Raw genomic sequence first — 23,988 nt, 5'->3', positions numbered from 1 at the left:
TCACCAATTAATCTTAAAGGTGCAGTCTCGTCTTTCCTCCCATGGTTCAGGGTCAGGATGGTAAGCTTTCAGCAACAGCAACAATTCAGCACGTTGATCCATGAAGCCTGAGGTGGCATGCTGTGGAGGCTACAAGCTACCAATAACAAAGTATTCTGAGACAGTGGACGTTTTCAGCCCTTCCCTGTTGCTTATCAACATGTGCACTGACCCAGCAGGCTGTGAAGTGCAAATCCCAGGCCTATATGTGCACTGATCCAGCAGACTGTGCAGTGGGCATCCCCTGCCTGCATGTACACAGACCCAGCAGGCTGTGCAGTGGGCATTCCAGGCCTGGCTTCCAGAATGCTTGCGAGGTTTGTGGTATCTTTTTTATCCTTTTAAATATCAGGTGGTGATGTAGAAGAAACTCAGAGTATAATATTGATGTTATAAAAGGATTTGCCAATAGATTTTCTTAGGAGACATTAACTCACAGGAAGTAGAACTTAGCTAAGGGTGCAACACCACCAAATACCTCAGAGATAACCAGCAAGCTAACCAGGCCCACTAGAGATAAGCAAAATTTGTGATACAAGAACATAAACATTCAGTCATCAGGACTTATCAAACATTAGCCCCATCCCCCAAAGAACCTGCTTCTAACAGGCAGCGCAAGGGGACAGCCATCAATAGGCTCTAGGCTGCCATTGAGTCCCCTGTGCTCCTATCAGGAAAACAATCCTGCCAGGTGGGCAAGCTGGGTCTGGGTAACAACTATTTGCAAAGAACAACACTGGCACACTTCAGAGAGGAATAGTCCTGGTAACTAACGCCTTGGCTATGAAAATCTCCCATCCTTCCAGGTGACCTGTTCCTACTTCAGCTGCTCAATGCATAATCTGGGGTTAGGACACAAAAGAGATTTAAGGATGACCATGTCTATAAGTTTCATAAGCCTAAAGTACATAAAAGGAAAATCTCCTATTCAAGGCCAGCTCTGTATGTTAGCCAGAGTCAGCCTTGAGCGAGTAAGGGGCTCCCTCCTTACTTTCCTGAGAGGAGTGACTGCTCACTGGAAAGGCATACAATTCCTGCAACAGGAGGAATAAAGCTCTCATTGTCAAAGTCAATGACTTGGCTTTGGTTAAATATCGATGGATAAATGTGTAAGGCGATTTAAAAACACTTTTTATCCTGCCTATCCTGAATTGTATTTGAGAATTTCCAATAGTCATTCAATGCTTTTGAGTCCTCTTCATTTGTTAGGGTCAGGGAGGAAGGTAAATCCTCCTACTTAAGAGATTTATTGTTAAACTTCAGTGAGATAAAAAAAATCTAGGCACCTGCATGTCATAGAGAGCAATGGTAAAGACTCCGGCCCTGCCTTTGCAGCTCGTGAAGGAGGGTGCCCTGTGAGGCTCCACTCTCCTCCTTTATATCGAAGGTTATCCATTCACAGCCTTTGCTGCCTTCCAGATCCCACAGAGGACCCCAACACCCAAACTGCCTAAAATATACACACATACATACACATGCATGCATACATACATATATACATACATGCATACACACATACATACATAACACACACATACATGCATGCATGCATACACACATGTATACATACATACATGCAGGCAAAACATTCATACACAAAAAAATAAGTTGTCTTTTGGTTTTTTGGTTTTTTTTCGAGACAGGGTTTCTCTGTATAGCCCTGGCTGTCCTGGAACTCACTCTATAGACCAGGCTGGCCTCGAACTCCGCCTGCCTCTGCCTCTGCCTCCCAAGTGCTGGGATTAAAGGCATGTGCCAACACTGCCAGGCTAAGTCTTCTTTTAAAAGACAAAGGAAGCTAGGCAGTGGTGGTGTATGACTTTAGTCCCAGCCCTCAGGAGGCAGAGGCAGGAGGACCTCTGAATTCCAGGCCAGTCTGGTGGACAGATCAAGTTCCAGGCCAGCCTGGTTCTGTTCCAGGACATCTAAGGCTGCGCAGAGAAAAATCCTGAAGAGTTTATTTGATATTTTTGGTATGACAGCTCTTACATATCCTCTGGTTCCACTTTGTTACTTGACACTTAAGTATGGGAAGTTTTTACTAACTATTGACAACTTCCCTATCTACAGCTTTGGGTTATTTCTTCTTAAGCATCACCAGTCTAATGTTGTTGTTTTGTTTTGTTTTGTTTTGAACTTATTTTGTGGTGGTGCCCATGGGAATTGGTACTATTAGGAGGTGTGGCCTTGTTGGGATAGGTACATCACTGTGGGAGTTGGTTTTGAAGCCCCACCCAGTACAGGAGAGCCTCTTCCTGGCTGCCTTTGGATCAAGGTGTGGAACTCTCTGCTCTCCCAGCCCTATGCCTGCCTGGACACTGCCATGCTCCCACCATGATAATAGACTAAACCTCTGAACCTATAAGCCAGCCTCAATTAAATGTTGTCCTTTATAAGAGTTGTCTTGGTCAAGGTGTCTGTTCACAGCAATGGAAACCCTAACTAAGACTGATTGATTGATTGATTGATGCTGGTGTTTCAATATAGGGTTTCTCTGTGTAACAACCCCAGGTGTCCTGAAACTCACTCATAGTCCAGGCTGACCTCAAATTCACAGAGATCCTGCCTCTGCCTCCCAAGTGGATGCTCTCAGGTGCTTATTTCTTGCACTTCAATCCTGAGTTTCAGCCGGGCATGGTGGCGCATGCCTTTAATCCCAGCACTCGAGAGACAGAGGCAGGCAGATTTATTTCTGAGTTCGAGGCCAGCCTGGTCTACAAAGTGAGTTCCAGGACAGCCAGGGCTATACAGAGAAACCCTGTCTCAAAAAAACAAATAAAACAAAAACAATCCTGAGTTTCAACCTTCTGTTTATGTATCTATCTATTTTTTTTCTATTAGAGCCCTTAGCATGTTAGTCACAACTATTTTCAATTCCTGGTCTGATAATTACCCTCTCGTATATTAGTCTTGTTCTGATGCCTGATATCTCTCTCACAATGGCTATCTTATCTTTTGGGGGATCTTAGTTAAGGTTTTACTGCTGTAAAGAGACACCATGACCAAGGCAACTCTTTTGTTTTTTGTTTTTTGTTTTTCGAGACAGGGTTTCTCTGTATAGCCCTGGCTGTCCTGGAACTCACTTTGTAGACCAGGCTGGCCTCGAACTCAGAAATAAATCTGCCTGCCTCTGTCTCTCGAGTGCTGGGATTAAAGGCGTGCACCACCATGCCCCGCCCAAGGCAACTCTTGTAAGAACAACATTTAATTGGGGCTGGCTTACAGATTCAGAGGTTCAGTCCATTATCATCAAGGCAGGAGCATGGCAGCGTCCAGGCAGGCATGGTGCAGGCAGAGCTGAGAGTTCTACATCTTCATCTGAAGGCTGCTAGCAGAATACTGGCTTCCAGGCAGCTAGGATGAGGATCTTAAAGCCCACACCACACCTGCTTCAACAAGGCCACACCTCCAAATAGTGCCATTCCCTGGGCTGAGCATGTAGAAACCATCACATGGGGTGTTTGGGATATTTTGTTGTTTTTGTTTTTTGTTTGTTTTTTGAGACAGGGTTTCTCTGTATAGCCCTGGCTGTCCTGGAACTCACTTTGTAGACCAGACTGGCCTCAAACTCTGAAATCCACCTGCCTCTGCCTCCCGAGTGCTGGGATTAAAGGTGTGCACCACCATGCCCGGCGTTTGGAATATTTTGGCTGGAAGTCAGCATGATGTAGCAGGCTGCTGTTCCTTAGGTTTGTGGTAGGTTTCATGCTTACCCAAGTAGGAACTAGGCCGTTGTTCCCTGTAGCTGTGACAGAAAAGGCTGCAGTTTCCTCCTAGCTGTTCTGAGGGGGAGTCCCTTCTTTGGGTCTGCACTCTCAGTCACAATTCAATGGATCCCTGACATTATGGTAATATTTGGGAAGCACTCTATAACATTTTAATATTTGTTTTTTTTTGTTTTTTTTTTTAACTATGTGTGGTGTATATGCGAATAGGGCCACACACGTGCCACTCACTGTGTACATGTGGAAGTCAGAAGACAAGCTTTAAAACTTTTCCCAAAGTGTTTATCTTTTGTTTTACGTGAACGTGTGGTTTGCCTGCGTTGCATGTCTAGGCCTCACTGGTGCCTTCAAAGGCCAGAAAAGGGGGACGGATCCCTGAAACTGGACTAACGAACGGTTATGAACTACCTACCAGGGAGGTGCTTGGAATTGAACCCAAGACCTCTGGAAGAGCAGCCAGTGCTCTAACTGCTGGCCCACCTCTCCAGCCCTGGAATACAACAAGGTTTTGAGTTGTTCCTTGGCTTCCACCCTGTTTTGCAGCAGGGTCTCCCTTGGTTTACCACACTGCACACTCCAGGCCAGCTGGCTTGAGATTCAGGCCAGTTCTCCCCGTTTCTCACCACGTCTATCTCATCACAGTGGTGTTTGGGCTAGAGACACACACCATCATCTTTTGTCTGGGTTTAGGGGTTGAATTGAGGCCAGCATGCAGCGTTTACCAGCTGAGCCATCTTGCTGGCCCCATATGTCTGCTTCTTATTTAGCCTGAATCCCTGGGCTTTGAACTTCAGAAGTATGTCATTTGCTTCTAGGCGTGCAGAAAACTGGTTTTAAAAAGGCTAGAATTATACACCCATTCTCTAGGTCAGGCAAAGCCCAGGCAAAGTAAATTCCCTTAAAAGTCAAGACTATCTTATGGGAAATAATTTGGGTATTATTTCAAAATTAGCTACTGTTCTCTGGCATATTTCCAGAAAAAAGGGCTGTACTTTGTGGCAGGATATTTGATCACAGAGTGAACTCTGAGACTGTACTGTTTACTGAAAAAAACCTGTTTCTAGGTGTGGTTCAGCCCTTAGCACCTGTAATCCCTCTGGCTGGAACACAGACACACCCTTAGTACAAACCTTAAATTCCAAACAAAGGTAAAGTTAGTTTGTAGAAGAAAGCACCCATGTGTAAACTGAGTGGCAAAGTAATGAGCCAGAGAAACATTTGACAGAATAGGATATGCCCAGCTTTCTTGGTCAGCAGGAAGGTCAGTTCTGTTGTAGTTGCTAAGCAAGGGCTGATTCCAGCAGCATCACCTCCTCCTAGCTGATGAACCACAACTCTGCATTCTGCCCACTGGTCCAGATGTGGGGGCGGTTCATCTTGTGACTTCATCTTTCTGAAGGACCTAAGACAATACACTGACTTTCAACCTAATGTTTTAAGTGGGTGGGTCACTTTAAAGCTCTGTAATTGCTGGGGCTAAGAAGTCATCTATACCCTTTTTAAAGTCCTTTCTACACACTCTCTACTAGTCACATTTGGAATTGGCACCTGTGAAGGCATCCTTGTTGGTCTCCTGCTAAGTGATGAGCTCCTCTGGGTGTGCAAGCCCAGCGTCACCTTATGCCCTTAGCTCTGTGGCTCAGAAAGCTCGAACTTAGTCTTGTATTTGTAGCATAAGGTACAGAAATTAACTTTTCTAAATTCAAAGAAAAGGAATAGAACACTTCACTAATTAAAAACCAAGTACTGCCTTTATTTGGCTCACCGCTCCGTTTATTAGAGTAACCACATGTGGAGAGGCACAAAGCACTTAAGTTTTACATGACTACAAAGTGATCACAAATCCCAAACTTCAGATCTTTCACTTCCACTTAAAGAACAAGTTTTCAAACCGTCTGAGTTAGTTCAACACACAGACCCAGATCACACGGGAGCTATTATGTTTAAACGTTGCTCTTCTTGTTCTAGCATCTTCTTCAAGTGGGATCCGGCAAAGGAGGACTGAAATGTCTAAGGTCATGATGCAAATGCTTTGAGGGGCAGTGAATCAATCTGCACGAAGTGGCAAAGATGCAGAGTGCATAGCGCTGAGGGCTCACTGGGCCATCTGCGCCTCCATGGCTTGTGCCGTCCACTCCGGGGCCGTCTGACTAATTTTCTCCAGGAGGTTATTTACTTGGAAACAAAGTGACTGGATCTGCTTGTCCCATGTTGGCAGGGCTTCTCGTGCTAAGGAAAGAATAAAATAATAGGGAAAATAGAAATTACTCACAAATCAAAGCTAAAAGATAAATTACAACAGTGTTAACTTTTAAAAGACGTTTATTCTGGGACTCTTGGCAAGCCTTAAGAACTCAGCTCAGGCCAAGCATGGTATGGCAGAGGTTTCCATCTCTGCACTCAAAAGACAGAAGTAGGCAGGATCTCTGTGAGTTTGTGGCTAACCTGGTCTACACAGTGAGTTCCAAGTCATCCAGGAGGGCCACACAATGACACTGTCTCAAAGAAAGAACGCAAGTCACTAACACCAAACATAAGTGGGACATAATGAAAATGTTATTACTAATGCCCTTGAAAACAAAGCCAACGACTGAAGACCTATCAAGACAAGATGACCTCGAAGCAGTCTCACTCCAGGGCCAGGTTCTCAGTGTTTGCTGGGGCGATACTGCCATCTACTGGAAGAACGCTGGATCTATACATGAGACTATGTCTACCTCACCAAAAAATAATTTAACATTTACAGCAGAAAAAAGACAATGTAAAATCTACTTGAAATACTATCTTGAGTACTTTTTTTTTTTTTTAAGGGCAAGGTTTCTCTGTATAGCCTGTCCTGTAACTCACTGTGTAGACCAGGCTGGCCTCAAACTCAGAGATCTGCTGCCTCTGCCTCCCGAGAGCTGAGATTAAGGTATTAAAGGTGTGCACCACCACTTCATTTATTTTAAGAAGACTCAAAAACAAAACAAAAAAAACCCACATTTTATTTTATGTATATGAGTGTTTCGCCTCTGTGTGTGTGTGTGTGTGTGTGTGTGTGTGTGTACCATAATCTTGCCTGGTGCATAGAGGCCAGAAAAGGAGGTAACCTAGACCTGGAGCTGCAGATGGTACTGAGAACTGAACCTGACTTCACTGCAAGAATTTGGAGCCATCCAGTCCCCTCCTCCCTTTAATTGAACTTCTTTCTCTTCTTCCCTCTGCCCTGTTTTCATTTCTTAAAGACCACAGTGACTCTGGCTATACTGGAGAAAGTAGGTTAGGAAGCAAGTGTAGACGAGTGGAAAACGTCACAGGCTGTGACAGCAGCATTCTGTAAGTCACAGGGAATACAGACGAAGAGAAGGGGCTGGGCCGCAGGTGGCTCTGAGGGTAAAGCCTGGCCATGTGAGCATGACCCCAATCCTCAGAGTACAAAGAGGAATGATGACTGCAAAGTGTTCTCTGACCTCCACACATGCTCCAAGATATGTGCTCACCCACATGCACACAAACATTTGAATTTTTAAAAATAAGAAAAGTACATGGATTCCTAAGAACATTAGGAGTTGTAATTTATAGGACATGAAAGATAAGAAAGAATAAGCATAAGAAATTAAGGAAAAAGTTAACATGTAACTTTTAAATGGCTAACTAGAAAGTTTTGGACCTGTGTTTGTCCTAAATCCCTATTAAGCAATCTAATATAGACACCTTAGGTGTGAACTAGAGCTACAGGTTTGAGAAAGAGAAGAGACTGGTACAAGCAAATCGAGCCACTTCCAAAAATGCTAAGTGAATCAAGGGGTAGAAATCACCCGTGGAGACTCAATGCCTGTAGCGGGAAAGGCCTGGGATTAAGCCGTAAGTAACTGATGTTAACTCTAAGGGCATCACAGAGTCTGTAAAGATAACGTGAAGAACAGCTGCTCAAGCAGGAAAGAAGGCAGGGGCAGGGCAGGGTGGCCAAGTCGACAGCATCAGGATGGCCATGGTGTGCTGCCATGGGCACAAGGAAAAGGGACCAGCAATATTCACTTTACTAAAACCGAGATAAAGCCTAAAGCAGGCTTGCCAGTTCACCCCTGTGAGCTCTGCATTCAGGAAGCAGAGATGGGAGAAGCTCCACATCAGGGGCCAGTCTGGGCGGCTGGGTGGTAGAGACTCCACTTCAGAAGAAAAGAAAAGGCCTGAAAGATAAAGGCATCTGGCCTACTTGGAAGACCTGTGTGTGTTTAGGACCAATGGAAAGAAGTCAGCAGAATTTTAAAAAGCTAAAACAGTGTTTCCTTCAGGCTTCTAACACAGCTCCTTTTGGCGAGTGTGTGAAGAGCAGGGCTTGGGAAGGGACCCTTGGAGCACGGGAAAGGGCAGATAGAAGATAATAAATAATAATAATACCCACACCTCACATTTAGGGCTTCATAAATCTAATCAAGACAGTTTTAAAAAATCTTTGAAATGGGAAATGGTTTCTCTTTAGAAAAAGTTAAAAAACAAAAACAAGACAAAACCCCCTCAAACCTGAAGGACATACTGCAGTGTAGGAAACGGGATGGCTTAGAGAACGAAGCATGGATCCAGGGGGTGACGCAGACCCCTGACCTTGAACTCACGGTGCTGTCTGGTTCCTGACTGTCCACCAGCAACACTGACTAGCCTAACCTAAGTGAAACAGGACAGAGGAGGCGGGTCTGGATGCACAGCTGGGGTACAAGGTCAGTAGGCTCTAACAGTGTCCCACAGGCAACTGAGGAAGGCCGAGAGAGGGGGAACCAGTCTTCACAGGGAAGAGCACAACAATCGTTTACCCAACACCAAAAGCTCAGCTCTGGAAACACAGACAAGTAACATTACACAGACTGAGGGGGTTGTAGTTAGGAATATATATGTTTGTGCATATGCACATACATATGCATATCACAACAGTCAATGAAAAAGGAGGCCGTGAACTTGTTCTAGGGAATCGGCGAGAACAGAACTGAGCAAGGGATCACTGGGTCCACCTAAGCAGAAGAGAAGAGAGAAAGGGCTGCGCTGACTGGAAGGAAGTGGAAGAGAACACACAGTGGCTCTTGCGACCAGAGAGGAGCTGTACAGAAAGCAGGAGTAAGGGAGATGGATCAGTGAGCACAACACAGCCCCAGGCCTGAGCAGCATCTTCATAGTGAGCAGTGCTCTGCCCCAGACGTGAAGCAGGAACAAGAGCTGCAGGTCTCACGCTGTGGGAGGTCACTCACCTGCATGCCTACACTAGCTCCGTGACTTTCCGAATAGGAAATGCAACTGTCACTCCATGGGAGCCACACATGGTTGGAGTTCAACGAAGGTCAGATGACCAAAGAAGTAACCTGATACCATTTCAGTTACATTTTCCTTAGCTTAGAAATGTTTAAAAAATATTCATAAATATAGCCTTTTAAGGTTATTTTAAATGATTTCCTTTGCACATATGCTCATGAGTAACATAGTTCTGGGCCTAAAGAAATAATTCAACACATTTTAATCATATAACAGTTTACTGCCATTTCACTTGATAAGAATGCATAAACGCTCTTACTTTCAAAATGAACTATTCCATCGATCTGGTCAATAAACCCATTCATGCGTCCTTCCGTGATCATCTGAGATGCTATCTTTTCTGCCTATTAAAACAAAAGCAAAACAATCTCAGGAGCTGAGAGATCACATTTAGCAACCGTTCACGGATAACCAAGTGAAAGCCTTCGGCTTAGCCCCTGTTGCTACTGTGCTTGCCTGTCACTTGTTGAGGGACATGTCTTGTAATCTCTTTCAAGTGCTAAGAATACAGACATGCCAGACTGGCTAGACAAGAATCCAGCCTTTCTTTTTTTTTTTTTTAAACCATTTTCCCCTCTGCTTAAAATTGTATTTTATTTCATTGTATTTTTTGATGAAGCGTCTCCTTGTCCCTGGCTGACCTCACGTTCCCTATGTAGCTGAGGATGATCTTGGCCTTCTGAGCCCCCTGCCTGCCTCTCTACCCACACTCCAGGATTACAGGAGGGTAGCATGCGTGCAGTTTCTGTGGCCCTGGGGATTTAATCCAGAGCCTGTGTATGGCTAAGCAGACACTCGCCAACTGAGCTACAAAGACAGCCTCAAAAGTTCACTAGGACCCAAATCTTAAAGAGAGAGAGAAAGGGAGGGAGGGAGGTTGGTTAAAACTGCACGGAGACACACAGTTCTGCTCCTGCCACTGCCCACTGCTTCCCTGCAATGTGCCACAATGAACTTAGTGGTCAACAGCACTGGGGTTCGAGGCCCACACAGCAGCTCACCACTATCCATAACTCCGGTCTCAGGGGCTCCAACACCCTATGCTGACATCTACAGGCACCAGGCACACATGTGATGCAGAGACAGACAGGCAGGCAAAGCAGCCAACACACGGGACTAGAAGCAGCTCAGTGGTCCAGAGTGTGCACTTCTCCTGCAGAAGCTCCCAGCCCAGCTCCCAGCACCCACGCTTGTGGCTCACAACTGACTGTAAGACCTGAAGCCTTCTTCTGGCTTTATTGGGCACACATAAACACACACCGATATATACTCACATGAAAATACACACATACATAAAAATAATAAAGTTTCTAAAAATCCATACACAGAAAGAAATAATCAAAAATCTTAAAATAATAACAAATTGCCTTAGGATTCTGGGGGGAAAAAAAATTTGTTTTTCTTTTTGCTCTTTTCTTTTGGTAGAGGCCAGGAGAGGGCATTTGATCTCCTGACACTGGAGTTACAGATGTTCGTGAGCCACTGTTTGGGTGCCGGAAATCAAACCCAGGTCCTCTGTGAAAAAAAGCCAATTTTTTTTTAAGATTTATTTATTTCATGTATGTGGGTACACTGTCACTGTGTTCAGACACACCAGAAGGTGGAATTGGATCCCATTTACAGATGGCTGTGAGCCACTATGTGGTTGCTGGGAATTGAACTCAGGATCTCTGGAAGAACAGTCAGTGTTCTTAACCGCTGAGCCATCTCTCCAGCTCAAAAAGCCAATACTCTTAACTGCTGAGCTGTCTCTCCAGTCCCTGACATCTTTACAATCAATACAACACCACTCCTACTGACTGATTATAATCTATTACTAACAACCTATGCACGTCCCTTATTCTTCACAAGCAGTTAACCACCAACCCTATGAAGAAAGCTTCTTTTGGTTCATTTCTCTTACTCTGTAGCCATCTTCCTTCCCCAGTTTCTAAAGTGCTGAGATTATAGGCATGAGCTACCATGCTTGCTAAGAAAACATCTTTTAAATGGCAACTGTAGTCTCAGTTCCCAAATCAATCCACTCTCTTTACTAAATGTGTACATGCAATGCGATTGTTAGAAAATCCTAAATTGAGCCTGGTATACACATACCTGTAATCTCAGCAGTGGGAGGTAGAGGCAGGAGGGTCCAGAGTTTAAGGTTAGCCTTGGCTTCAGCCTCCTATGACTGTGACCAGTCTAGGCTGCATGAGATCCTGTCTCAAAAGAAGAACAAGGAGAATCCTAAGTTAAAACTTCATAATCATTTAATCCCAGCACTCGGGAGGCAGAGGCAGGCGGATTTCTAAGTTCGAGGCCAGCCTGGTCTACAAAGTGAGTTCCAGGACAGCCAGGGCTACACAGAGAAATCCTGTCTCGAAAAACCAAAAAACTTCATAATCAGATAAACTACATGACTTTAACTAAGGTGAAAGATTGATTGCTTACTCTCAATATTATCTGAAATTAAGATGTTTCAGAAGTGATACAGTATAAATACAATTGGTATTGTGCTGTAATTTGTGCATGACCAACCAAATCCAAAAAACGCACTAAGATTCCCTAGAAGGTTAACTACCCTTTAAATGAAACCCCACTCGGAAAGTAGAGCAGGACACCTTGGGGTCAGAGATGAGTATTAAACCTTTGAGTCCATCGAGGGTAGAGGAACAAGGACAGCAACAATCACCATCTAACATTCCAAGAACTTTGTTATCAGTGTCTTTAAGGCACTACACAAGGGGAGGGTATGGGGGACTTTTGGGATAGCATTGGAAATGTAATTGAGGAAAATACGTAATAAAAAAATATTAAAAATAAAAAAAAAAAGACACTACACAAAGACATCCTTATGCAAAAGGTATAACTTGGTACTTCTAGAAGATTTCCATTCTAAGTAACTGTCATTAGAAAGTTAAAAAGCTAAAGCCACTAAGTTTCATGACAACACTATTTCACCAGTGTCCTCCCATTTCCCCTGAGGCTTAGAAACATGTAGCTTTTGTTGTGCTCACGAACATTATCTCTTTTTTTTTTTTTTTTTTGGTTTTTCGAGACAGGGTTTCTCTGTGTAGCCCTGGCTGTCCTGGAACTCACTTTGTAGACCAGGCTGGCCTCGAACTCAGAAATCCGCCTGCCTCTGCCTTCCGAGTGCTGGGATTAAAGAACATTATCTCATATGTATCTCTCCATTACTTTAATAGTCTGGGGTTTCAATTTCCCTGATATAAAGTAGTAAATTAAGAAAAATACCTTAGCTGCAGGGATCTCTAAAAGAGCTCCAAGTTCTTCAAAGGTGATATTGTTATATAGTTTGCTTGCTGACAACAAATTATGCTCAATAACAGCTCTGTCCAAGATGCTGGAACCTTAAATAAACATAAATAAACTCATTAAATGTTTGAAACTAGTTTTATACTTTAAAAAGATATACCTTTATTTTATTTCTAGCCATGTAGTAATCAGTTTTATACTTCTAATCAACATGTCACTAAAACTTACATTTGATACTATTATTGTTATTCCAGACAGGATTTCTCTGTGTTGCCCTGGCTGTCCTGGAACTCACTCTGTAGACCAGGATAGCTTTAAACTAAGATCTGCTTGCCTCTGCCTTCCAAGTGCTAAGATTAAAGGCAAGCACTAATATATCAGAATATATTTACAATTATAGTTTATATACAATGAAATACAGTATTTAGAAAACTAGTGTGATAGGTAATCTCCAATAGTCAATCACCATGGAAACACCTCTGGGTGTGTCTGTGAGGGTGTTCCCAGACAGGCTTAATTTAAGAGGGAAGGGCTACCCTGAATGTGTCATGCCATTCCCTGGGCTGAGGTCCTAGACTGAAAAGGAGAAAGCCAGGGAGTGACTCCACTGCCTTGTTTCCTGCCACCCCACACACCTGTCCTCATGCTGTGCACACCATGGTGCTCTGTATTCTCACACTGTAAGCCACGATCCATCCAGACTTCAGCTGCTTCTGTGAGGTTATGTCAAGGAGGTAACACACACAATGATGCTGGTGAGCATCTGCTAAGGGACAGGGGGATTGAGTCCTCTGCACTAGAGCAGTACACACTTACTCATGAGCCCCTTAGCTCATTCTTTTGGTCACCATAAGCACCTTACTGTGAGGCAAACATGGGGTCATATCCCAGAGGTAGGGTCAGCTACCCTTTCTCAGGAGTTCAGAAACAGAATCCTCCTGTAAATTAGGGAACCTAGCCCCTTATAAAGTCTGAACTGCTGGCCTTGCCTAGGTTTTTTGTGATGACTGTGTTGAACATACAACTACAGAGCAGCTGCTGTAACAGGGATGTTTAGAGACCTTCAAGGAAGTATCCTACAAAACCCTTTCTTATAACTGCTCACCACTCCACCACAATGAAGAAAGAAGAAGGAGGGGGAGGGGGAGGAGGAGGAAGAGGAGGAAGAGGAAGAAGAAGAAGAAGGAGGAGGAAAGAAAGAAAGAAAGAAAGAAGAGAAGAGAAGAGAAGAGAAGAGAAGAGAAGAGAAGAGAAGAGAAGAGAAGAGAAGAGAAGGAGGAGGAGGAAGAAAGAAAGAAGACAGAAGAAGAAAGGAAGATAAAAAATGATTTAGCCAAGGATGGAGATGTAGACTGGTCCAATAGTAGAATGTCTGCATTAAAGGCCACAAAACCAACCTCAAGCATAAAAGAAAAGGGAGGAGGAAGGGGCAGATGTGGAAAGGGAAGATTGTACACATGCACACAGCGACACAAAATGTAACAACTTCAACACGAAGCCTTACAGCAGCAATATCAAAAGCCCCCACGTGGAAACAATCTTCCTGTCCGTGAACGTGCATCCACATACTAAACGTTATTTGGCAATGAGTACTAATCACATGGATGAGCTATGGCACTAAGTGAGAGAAGCCAATTGTGACAGGCCATAACAACAACATCATGATTCCATTAATGTGAAATGTCCACAACAGGAAAATCTATAGGGCAAGAGATGTATTGGCAGTAATGCTACATGACTGGAGACAGAATGAAAACCAATGAACATACTTTAAATTTAAAAATAAGCCAGACACCATGTCTTAAAATTGCTAAGTCAGGAGGCTGGAGAGATGGCTCAGTGGTTAAAAGCACTGACTGCTCTTCTAGAGGTCCTGAGTTCAATTCCCATCAACCACATGGTGGCTCACAACCATCTGAAATGGGATCCGATGCCCTCTTCTGGTGTGTCTGAAGACAGTGACAGTGTACTCACATACATTAAATTACTTTTTTAAAAATGAGATTGTAATCTAACACAAAGAACAGCTCAGGGCTGGGTCAGATGAGGGCAGCAGACAAGCAGCCTTTCGCCCCACACAGACCTGCATCCCTCTCTTCAGAGAACCCATGGGGCAGTTTTCTACTTTCTTTCCATGACTAGAAGCTCAAAGTCAATCTGAAGACCAACTATATCAATTCTGGAAACTTTCAACCTAGCTTTTAACTAATTTGCACATCAGACTTTTTTTTTTTTAAGTCATGGCTGCTTAGACTATACAGAGAATTAAAATTCTCAAGTTAAACAAAACAAAGCGGAGGATTAGCTTCAACTAAAGCCCATACATACTACTCAGAGTTGGGTTACAAATTTAATTCTTCTAGAAGTCAGAAAAATAAGAGAACCAATTTATCAATTCACACTATGTTTAACTAAGACAAAAACTAACTGCTCAGAAGAACCATTAGTAATCCTACAACCACAGAGAAAATTTTCCTGAGGTGCTTAAGAAAAGTCTATGAAAAAGAAAACCTTGGCCTAGAGACACAACTTAGCACATTCCACGCGAGGGCTGCTCTTGCAGAGGACCTGAGTTTGGTTCTCAGCAGGCACACTGGGGCCTCAGAACAGCACACAGCTCACAGCTCCAGCTCACCGCACACCGCACACAGCTCCAGCTCACCGCACACAGCTCACAGCTCCAGCTCACCGCACACCGCACACAGCACACAGCTCACAGCTCACAGCTCCAGCTCACCGCACACCGCACACAGCTCACAGCTCACCGCACACAGCTCACAGCTCACAGCACACAGCTCCAGCTCACAGCACACCGCACACAGCTCCAGCTCACCGCACACCACACACAGCTCACCGCACACAGCTCACAGCACACAGCTCACAGCACACAGCTCACAGCTCACCGCACACCGCACACAGCTCACAGCTCACCGCACACAGCTCACAGCTCCAGCTCACCGCACACCGCACACAGCTCACCGCACACAGCTCACAGCACACCGCACACAGCTCCAGCTCACCGCACACCGCACACAGCTCACAGCACACAGCTCACAGCTCCAGCTCACCGCACACAGCACACAGCTCACAGCTCACAGCTCACAGCTCCAGCTCACCGCACACAGCACACAGCTCCAGCTCACCGCACACAGCACACAGCTCACAGCTCCAGCTCACCGCACACAGCTCACCGCACACAGCACACAGCTCACAGCACACAGCTCACAGCACACAGCTCACAGCACACAGCTCCAGCTCACCGCACACAGCTCACCGCACACAGCACACAGCTCACAGCACACAGCTCCAGCTCACCGCACACAGCACACAGCTCACAGCACACAGCTCCAGCTCACCGCACACAGCTCACCGCACACAGCACACAGCTCACAGTGCACAGCTCCAGCTCACCGCACACAGCACACAGCTCACAGTACACAGCACACAGCACACAGCTCACAGCTCACAGCACACAGCACACAGCTCACAGCACACAGCTCACAGCACACAGCTCACAGCTCACAGCTCACCGCACACAGCTCACAGCACACAGCTCCAGCTCACCGCACACAGCTCACCGCACACAGCACACAGCTCACAGTACACAGCACACAGCACACAGCTCACAGCTCACAGCTCACCGCACACAGCTCACAGCTCACAGCACACAGCTCCAGCTCACAGCACACCGCACACAGCTCCAGCTCACCGCACACCACACACAGCTCACCGCACACAGCTCACAGCACACAGCTCACAGCACACAGCTCACAGCTCACCGCACACCGCACACAGCTCACAGCTCACCGCACACAGCTCACAGCTCCAGCTCACCGCACACCGCACACAGCTCACCGCACACAGCTCACAGCACACCGCACACAGCTCCAGCTCACCGCACACCGCACACAGCTCACAGCACACAGCTCACAGCTCCAGCTCACCGCACACAGCACACAGCTCACAGCTCACAGCTCCAGCTCACCGCACACAGCACACAGCTCCAGCTCACCGCACACAGCACACAGCTCACAGCTCCAGCTCACCGCACACAGCTCACCGCACACAGCACACAGCTCACAGCACACAGCTCACAGCACACAGCTCACAGCACACAGCTCCAGCTCACCGCACACAGCTCACCGCACACAGCACACAGCTCACAGCACACAGCTCCAGCTCACCGCACACAGCTCACCGCACACAGCACACAGCTCACAGTGCACAGCTCCAGCTCACCGCACACAGCACACAGCTCACAGTACACAGCACACAGCACACAGCTCACAGCTCACAGCACACAGCACACAGCTCACAGCACACAGCTCACAGCACACAGCTCACAGCACACAGCTCCAGCTCACCGCACACAGCACACAGCACTGGCTGATGTCTTCTGGCCTTGCAGGACACCTCCACACACTCTGCACATATTCACACTGACACACACTTATGCACATAAATAAAAATCCTTAAAGTTAAGGCTGAGTAAAATGTCACCTTTCAGCCAGCCCAGTACAAATGAGTCCTCACAACTAATTGCTTTCTGGTACCGAGTGACAGTGACCCAGGCAGCAAGCCAAGTTGGCTTGCATGCTGACGCTGCTCCATGCATGGTTCAGTGTGTCCACACCTCTATGTTTAGTATCATGGTCATGTTAACAAGGGACTTTAAAACATCTTAGACAAAAATACATAAAATAGTCACTATTATAAATTAGAAAATATTAAAAGGACATTTTCCTGGCAAAGACATTCTGATTTAAGCAATCACGTCATTTAACCAAAAAATATGAAAGGAAACCTATTCCTATTTGTACCATTTTACCCCAAGGGACCTTGGGCAAGCTACTGAGCTAAATTTTACTCTTAATTAGGGATGAATAATTATGCTCTAATACAATCTGTTATTTAGTTTTATTTACCAATGGCTTAAGCTTTTTAGAATTCAGGTGTCATAGGTACAAGCTATAATTTTTCAGTTTTCACAAGTTTCAAAAAACAAATAAGATTTTTTTAAAAAAAGAAGAAAAAAATGCTGTATTTCATAAACTGCTTTCCAATAGGGATTATTTCAGATTATACCACAAACCTATGTCAGTGTTTAATACTCACTATTGGTCAATAGTCCTCTTTTTATTAATCAGAAGTATTACTTGAAGATACTAATGTAACATATTTTCTACTAATCTATACCTAGATACCCCTGTCACATACACGTCAGGCATGATCATTACCATCAGCTGTCGTTGCTTTTTGGTGTGGCATCAGCATTGCAGCAAATTCTTGAAGCTGGTTCCCTCTGATGATTCTGTCTAGGTACATCTTCTCTAGGATCCCATATGCAGCTAGTTGCTGGCACCTTTCGTCCTTAAAAAGAGTAGCCAGCATCCGAGAGCGCTGCTGTCCTAGGGAAACACAGAGGGTCAAATGTTCTAAGTGTTTCTTCAGTGACAAAAAGAATCACATTCTATGATCCCATTTTTGTTTACTAAAATACATACATTCCCCATTAATACATTTATGTGGTGTGTTCTAGAAAGTCATTGATTAAGCCGGGCGTGGTGGCGCACGCCTTTAATCCCAGCACTTGGGAGGCAGAGGCAGGCAGATTTCTGAGTTTCAGGCCAGCCTGGTCTACAGAGTGAGTTCCAGGACAGCCAGGGCTACACAGAAAAACCCTGTTTCAAAAAAAAAAAAAAAAAGAAAGTCATTGATTGTACCACAGTTTAATGCTGAGCTGCTGCTTCTATAGGAGATACAGAATTAGGTTCTTCTAAGCCCCTAGGCAATTTTTTTGTCAACTTTAATCAATCTGCAACTTTGTTTCACGAGCTTCTGTTTACACCCTTACTTAACATATAGGGTTAATTCATTAGCTTTGAACTCATAGCTAACATTGCAATTCTGTCAAAATAGAGCTTACAGGATACTTTTTTGTCACACAAAACCTCCACATCAGACTGTCTATACTTATGAACACTAGAGGGCATAGTGGTGCATGCCTGTAATTTGAGGCCAGTGAGGTCAGCCAAGACTATACACTTTGTCCACCCCTAGTTCCTACTAGCACCTACACCTAAACACATGCGTGCACACACACAGGGAGCACTGGACAGCATCCAGCAGTCCATCAGGGAACCATTTTAACATCAAACTCATCAATAAAGGGCATAAAACTATGGGGAGGGAGCCCCTGAGTAGCCCACAAAAGCCCGCTTGCTTACAGGTTGAAAGCTGGGCTGTAAAGAGGCAGGGCACTGTGAGCCCACTCTCACCTGGAGACAGGAATTGGGTAACTCATTTTGCTACTTAGTCTGCACATATCTGGAAATGATGAATAGACTGAGAGTTTGGGTTAGTTCAAAATAAATGTTTATCACTAGATATGTTCACTAACAAAAAATCTGTAGATAACGTGAGAATAACTGAATGTTCGCATAATGGACCAGGGTAGAGGTCAAAATGGTCCAGGAGGTTGTAAGCCCAGGTGATTTCTATTTTCTTCTTGTATATATACTAGTACATTATTTAGTTATTAAAAAATATATATGTCCAGCATGGAATACACTTCTGTGATCCCAGAACCAGGAAGGCTGAAGCATGATTTCTACCTGTCTGAAGCCAGCCTGAACTACACAGCAAGCTGTAGGCCAGTCAAGCTGAACAGAAAGACTGTGTCTCAGAAACAGAACAAAACCAATATTTCTCTGCTAAGAAACGATACTGTCTCAATGTATACATTTAGAGCATTTAAACACCTGGTGACTAATACCGGGTGAGTAGAAACAATGCTGTCAGCAACCGCTGTCTTCTGTCACTAGGACACCTACACCTAGTAGCCATGGGAACATCCAGGGTCTAAATCCTGGTATTTGTCCCGGCTAGTTTTATGCCAACGGATACAGCTGGAGTCATTTAGAAAAAGGGAACCTCAACTGAGAAACTGTCTTTACTAGACTGTCCTGCAAGCCACCCTATGGGGGCATTTTCCTTGACAGTAACGACTGTAGGAGGGCTGAGCTCACTGTGGGTGGGGTCACCCTGGGCTGGTGGTTGTGGATGGTGTGAGAAAGCAAGTGGAGTGAGCCATGGGAAGCACGACAGTGAGACGCTTTCTCCCACGGCCTCTGTGTTAGTTCTTGCTCTCTAGGTTCCTGCCTGGGCTTCTCTCAATGGACTAAGAGCTGGGATGTATAAGCAACACACCCTTTTCTCCCCAGGTTGCTTTTAGTCCTGCTGTTTTATCACAGCAGTAGAAATACTAAGGGGCTGGAGAGACAGGCAGTGATTAAGAGCTGCTCTTCCAGAGTACCCTGATTATAGTCTCAGCACCTACATTGCAGCTCACAAAAGTCTAGGTACTCCAGTTCCAGGAGCCTCTGTAGGCACCAAGCACACATGTGGTACACAGGCATACATGTAGCCAAAACACTCATACTCATTAAATGAACAAACAAACACATAAAAACTTTAAAAAAAAATTCTAAGAAAGTATTCTATTAAAAGATAAAGAATATTTATAAAATCAATCTTAAGACATCATTTTTAGCATTTGTTTTGTTTTGTTTTCTAGTGCTGGGAATCTATCGTATTCCTAATGCACAGAAAGGTTTTGGTTTTTTTTTTTTTTTTTTTTGGTTTCTCGAGACAGGGTTTCTCTGTATAGCTCTGGCTGTCCTGGAACTCACTTTGTAGACCAGGCTGGCCCCGAACTCAGAAATCCGCCTGCCTCTGCCTCCCAAGTGCTGGGATTAAAGGCGTGCGCCACCACGCCCGGCAAAAGGTTATTTTTTTTTATGTTAGAATACAGAGAAAAAATATTGAAACACTGCTGGGACTATATCCAAGTCATACTGGGAAGATGTGAGCATCAAAAAGCAGAATAATTTGGGAGGCAGAGGCTGGCAGGAGAATCTGTGTTCCAGGTCACCACGGTCTACATCAAGCCCATCTTTGTTTGGAGTGATGTAACATTACAGCAATGTTCACTTTCTATCCAAATATTAAAAGTATGTATTCTCTGGACTTAGAAGTTTAATTGATCCATAAACTCATCCCTACAAATAACCCCTGTGCATCCAGGTGTGTCCAACCTTTTGACACTGAAATAATCTTAACAACTACAATGTTCACACTGGAGAACTATGTAGCTGAGTTACAAAAAAACAAAACAAACAAACCCCTCTTATTTTAGGAATGTTTGTAGTTTCACCCTGGACATCAGTTATAGCCATCCTTGGCTGCATATAGTTTCTGGGCCACAGGCTGGATCTGCCTGGATGATAAAGTAAAACAACAGAAAATCAAAGTGAATCTGTAAGATATGACAACAGCTGACACTTAGCTACAAGAAAATGTAAGTGGTGGTTTAAGCCTTAATCCCAGCACACGGGAGGCGGAGGCAGGCAAATCTGTGTAAACTGGAGGCCAGCCTGATCCATATATGGAGTTCCAGGACAGCCAAGACTCAATAAAAAGACCCTGTGCCCGCCCCCACCCCCCCAAAAAAGAAAAAAAAATAGAGGGAGCAGAAGAGGGATGTTAAGTGTCAGTACTAAACATGTCATGAGCTCTCAGCTGACTACAGATCTTGGACTTCAGAATGATTTAGAAAAGCTATGTTGGGGGCTGGAGAGATGGCTCAGCGGTTAAGAGCACTGACTGCTCTTCCAGAGGTCCTGAGTTCAATTCCCAGCAACCACATGGCAGCTCACAACCATCCGTAATGACATCTGATGCCCTCTCCTGGTGTGTCTGAAGACAGCTACAGTGTACTTACATATAAAAATAAATAATAAATAAATCTTAAGGGCTGGCGAGATGGCTCAGTGGGTAAGAGCACTGACTGTTCTTCCGAAGGTCCTGAGTTCAAATCCCAGCAACCACATGGTGGCTCACAAACACCCGTAATGCGATCTGACAGTGTTCTTATTTATAATAACAAATAAACTTAAAAAATTTTTTTAATAAATAAATCTTTTAAAAAGCCATGGTTTAGGATTAACATTCCTTCACAACAGCCTTTTCTATTTAAACGCTATGTGCTTTCTATGCTACAATTTAGTAAAGACTTTGTATGTACTGAGGAAAAGAATGAATGCTAGTCTGAAACTTAAGCTTAAAGGTTTAAAAACCCTGAAAGCAGAATACTTTAAACCTTTTAAAGTTGGTCGAACCCTTCTTTTGTGTATGTGAAAGAGTCCCCCATGCTGTGACACATCTGTGGGGGTGACACATCTTTCAGGAGTCTCTTCTCTCCAGCACGTGGGTGGGTGCTGGGGGTCAAATGGGCTTGTTTCCTCCTCTGTAGTTCTCATTTAAGAACCATTTCTCTTTCTGTAAAAATAAACTTATCTCTTTTAACTATTCTTAATGTGTAGGTAACAAGCTGATACATTCACTTAAGTTTTTAGAATAAATCATTTTATTCCTGGTTGTTTCATGTTTAAACTTACTTTAATTGTACTGAGACACCCCTAGAAATGTTCCTTGCTAAGTAATCCAGTGGTTGCTACCTAACGTTATCAGCCAGGACAACTCGTTTCACTGAGGCTGAAATCACATGCTTACCTGCCGATGCTAAGATGGTGCAGTGCAGTGCATGCTTTAAGGCCTCTAGTCTCTCACTTTCATGGACTATTGTCTTGTAAGAGAGCTCATTGTATCTCTGGGCAGCCTCAATGAATTTCCTTCTGTAATCAAGGACACGCGCATAGCAAACCTACAGGGGGAAAATGCTCCAATTAGGGAAACTGGAGGGTCAAAGACAAGAGGTGAAGAGAGTTTCTGAGATATATAAGCATTCATCACAGGTGTTGAAATTAGGTCACTCGTTACCTTATAGTGTATCTGTAACTGCTCATTTGTGGATTCATTCTGAAGTAAGGACGCTCGGTTTATGTAAGCCTCGGCCTGGACGGGATCGTCATCCTCCAGGTATAGCCTTGCAATCTTCAGGTAAGTCTCCAGCTTATAATCTACGTTGTACTGTCTAGGACAAACAAGTAAGCAAACAAATGAAATAGACACATGAAATAGTGCCAAGTTTCAGGCTTATCGGACACTATAGTGGAACTGCATCCAGGCTCAGCCTGCCCGGAGACCAATCTGGCAATTAACTCTGCAATTATGCTTTGGATTAATGTGTATGCTTTTAATCCACTATACTTTACTTCTAGATATCAGATCCTACTAGACACAATAAGGAATGTGCTCACGTACTCATTACAAAGAAATTAATTTGTAAAATTATTATTTATGTTAGGAAAAAATGAAAATCACTGTTATAGTATTTACAGGAGCGAAGCTATGGTGTGTAAAAAGGTAGAAAGTAAACAGCTATGGTCTTTACTAGCTGCTTACAGACAACATGTATTTTCTTTCAAGTAAAAAAGTGGGCTATGGCCGGGCGTGGTGGCGCACGCCTTTAATCCCAGCACTCGGGAGGCAGAGGCAGGCGGATTTCTGAGTTCGAGGCCAGCCTGGTCTACAAAGTGAGTTCCAGGACAGCCAGGGCTATACAGAGAAACCCTGTCTAGAAAAACCAAAAAAAAAAAAAAAAAAGTGGGCTATGGCTAGGCATGGTGATACACATCTTTCACTCTGCAGGCAGAGGCAGGCAGATCTCTTGTGAGTTTGAGGCCAGGCTCATCTACATACTAAGTTCTAGGCCAGCCAAGCAGTGAGACTATGTCAAAAACATACAATATGGAATACAATAGTATATTAAACATCATTAAAATGTATTTCTGTCATCAAGTAAAATGTATTTTTACACAAACAAAATATAATCTCAGTTAGGGTTGTGCAGGGCTATGGTGAATTAAAGGCAGTTTTCAGTCTCTTTCCTCCTCCACAAGCGATATTTTACTCCAGGAGTGAAGAACTGGAGGCCTCAATAATTCCAAACTCGTAATTCATGATTAATCCTCAAAAAAAAAAAAAGTAATCTTTTCTATTTGACAGCCAAAACAGTAAAGCCTTGTGACAAGAAAAACAAAAACAAACAACAACAACAAAAGAAAATAATGAACAAAGCAAAACAAATTTACAAATCCTTAGAATTCTCCTGGCTCCCACTGTGGAGTTCAGTCTTGCTTTATGTATTGTGAGAGAGGGAGAGGTCAGGGCACAGATTTCTAGAAATTCAAACTGTTCGCTTAGCTCAGTTATTATCAGCAGTTTATGTTTCCCATTCACAACTCAGATTCATATGAACTGTTCTATCATGCTAAGCTTCTTTAATTTTCCAGTTTTTTTAATCAGGGAATCCTTTCATTACTTTAAAAGTGACAATGACTAATCTCTTAAGGACTCCTCTCCTCCAGTTACACTCCTGCTTCCTCTCAGTGTCACAGCCCAGCCCTGTCACTGCTGTGTGGGCTCTGTTCACTGAGAGAAGCTGTCAAGGCAGACTTGCACCAACCCCACCGTCACTGACACTCGCACAGCCTGTCCTGGGCTCTAGTCCTCCCTCCACAAGGGAGCATCTGGCATTTCTAACTGTTAAAGGCACAGCAGTGCTGCTGTCCTGGGAAAGAAGAACCAGACCGCTAACCTTACACGCAGAGCAGCCCCTAGACAAAGGCCACGCCAGTCTAAATGCCCCACCACTATGGATTCCCATCTGTTCATACACTCCCGTGAGAATCTGTTACCAATTCCTCAATATCAGTGTTTTGTC

General features: G+C 44.2%; 1 protein-coding gene across 3 annotated transcripts in view; it reads right to left on the bottom strand.

Annotated features, from left to right (window-relative positions):
• Positions 1-5,493: 5,493 nt before the first annotated feature.
• The window catches only part of Cops4 (COP9 signalosome subunit 4), a 33,530-nt gene continuing 15,035 nt past the window's right edge, over positions 5,494-23,988 (bottom strand). For 2 of the 3 annotated variants that reach the window (XM_021162103.3, XM_021162104.3), the window contains 6 exons: positions 22,143-22,296; positions 21,876-22,026; positions 17,540-17,710; positions 12,282-12,397; positions 9,307-9,391; positions 5,494-5,993 (listed from right to left, as the gene is read on the bottom strand). In XM_021162103.3, coding sequence (XP_021017762.1) covers positions 5,860-5,993; positions 9,307-9,391; positions 12,282-12,397; positions 17,540-17,710; positions 21,876-22,026; positions 22,143-22,296 — 811 coding nt within the window. In that variant the 3' untranslated portion in view covers positions 5,494-5,859. The remainder of the gene's footprint in view (positions 5,994-9,306; positions 9,392-12,281; positions 12,398-17,539; positions 17,711-21,875; positions 22,027-22,142; positions 22,297-23,988) is intronic. The other variant, XM_021162105.3, reaches the window with a different exon arrangement.

This window comes from Mus caroli, unplaced genomic scaffold, assembly GCF_978045245.1.
Source record: "Mus caroli unplaced genomic scaffold, Mus_caroli_1 scaffold_4, whole genome shotgun sequence".
Lineage (NCBI taxonomy): Eukaryota > Metazoa > Chordata > Mammalia > Rodentia > Muridae > Mus > Mus caroli.
Note: the sequence above shows the minus strand (reverse complement) of the source record. Positions and strands in the feature narration are given on the sequence as shown.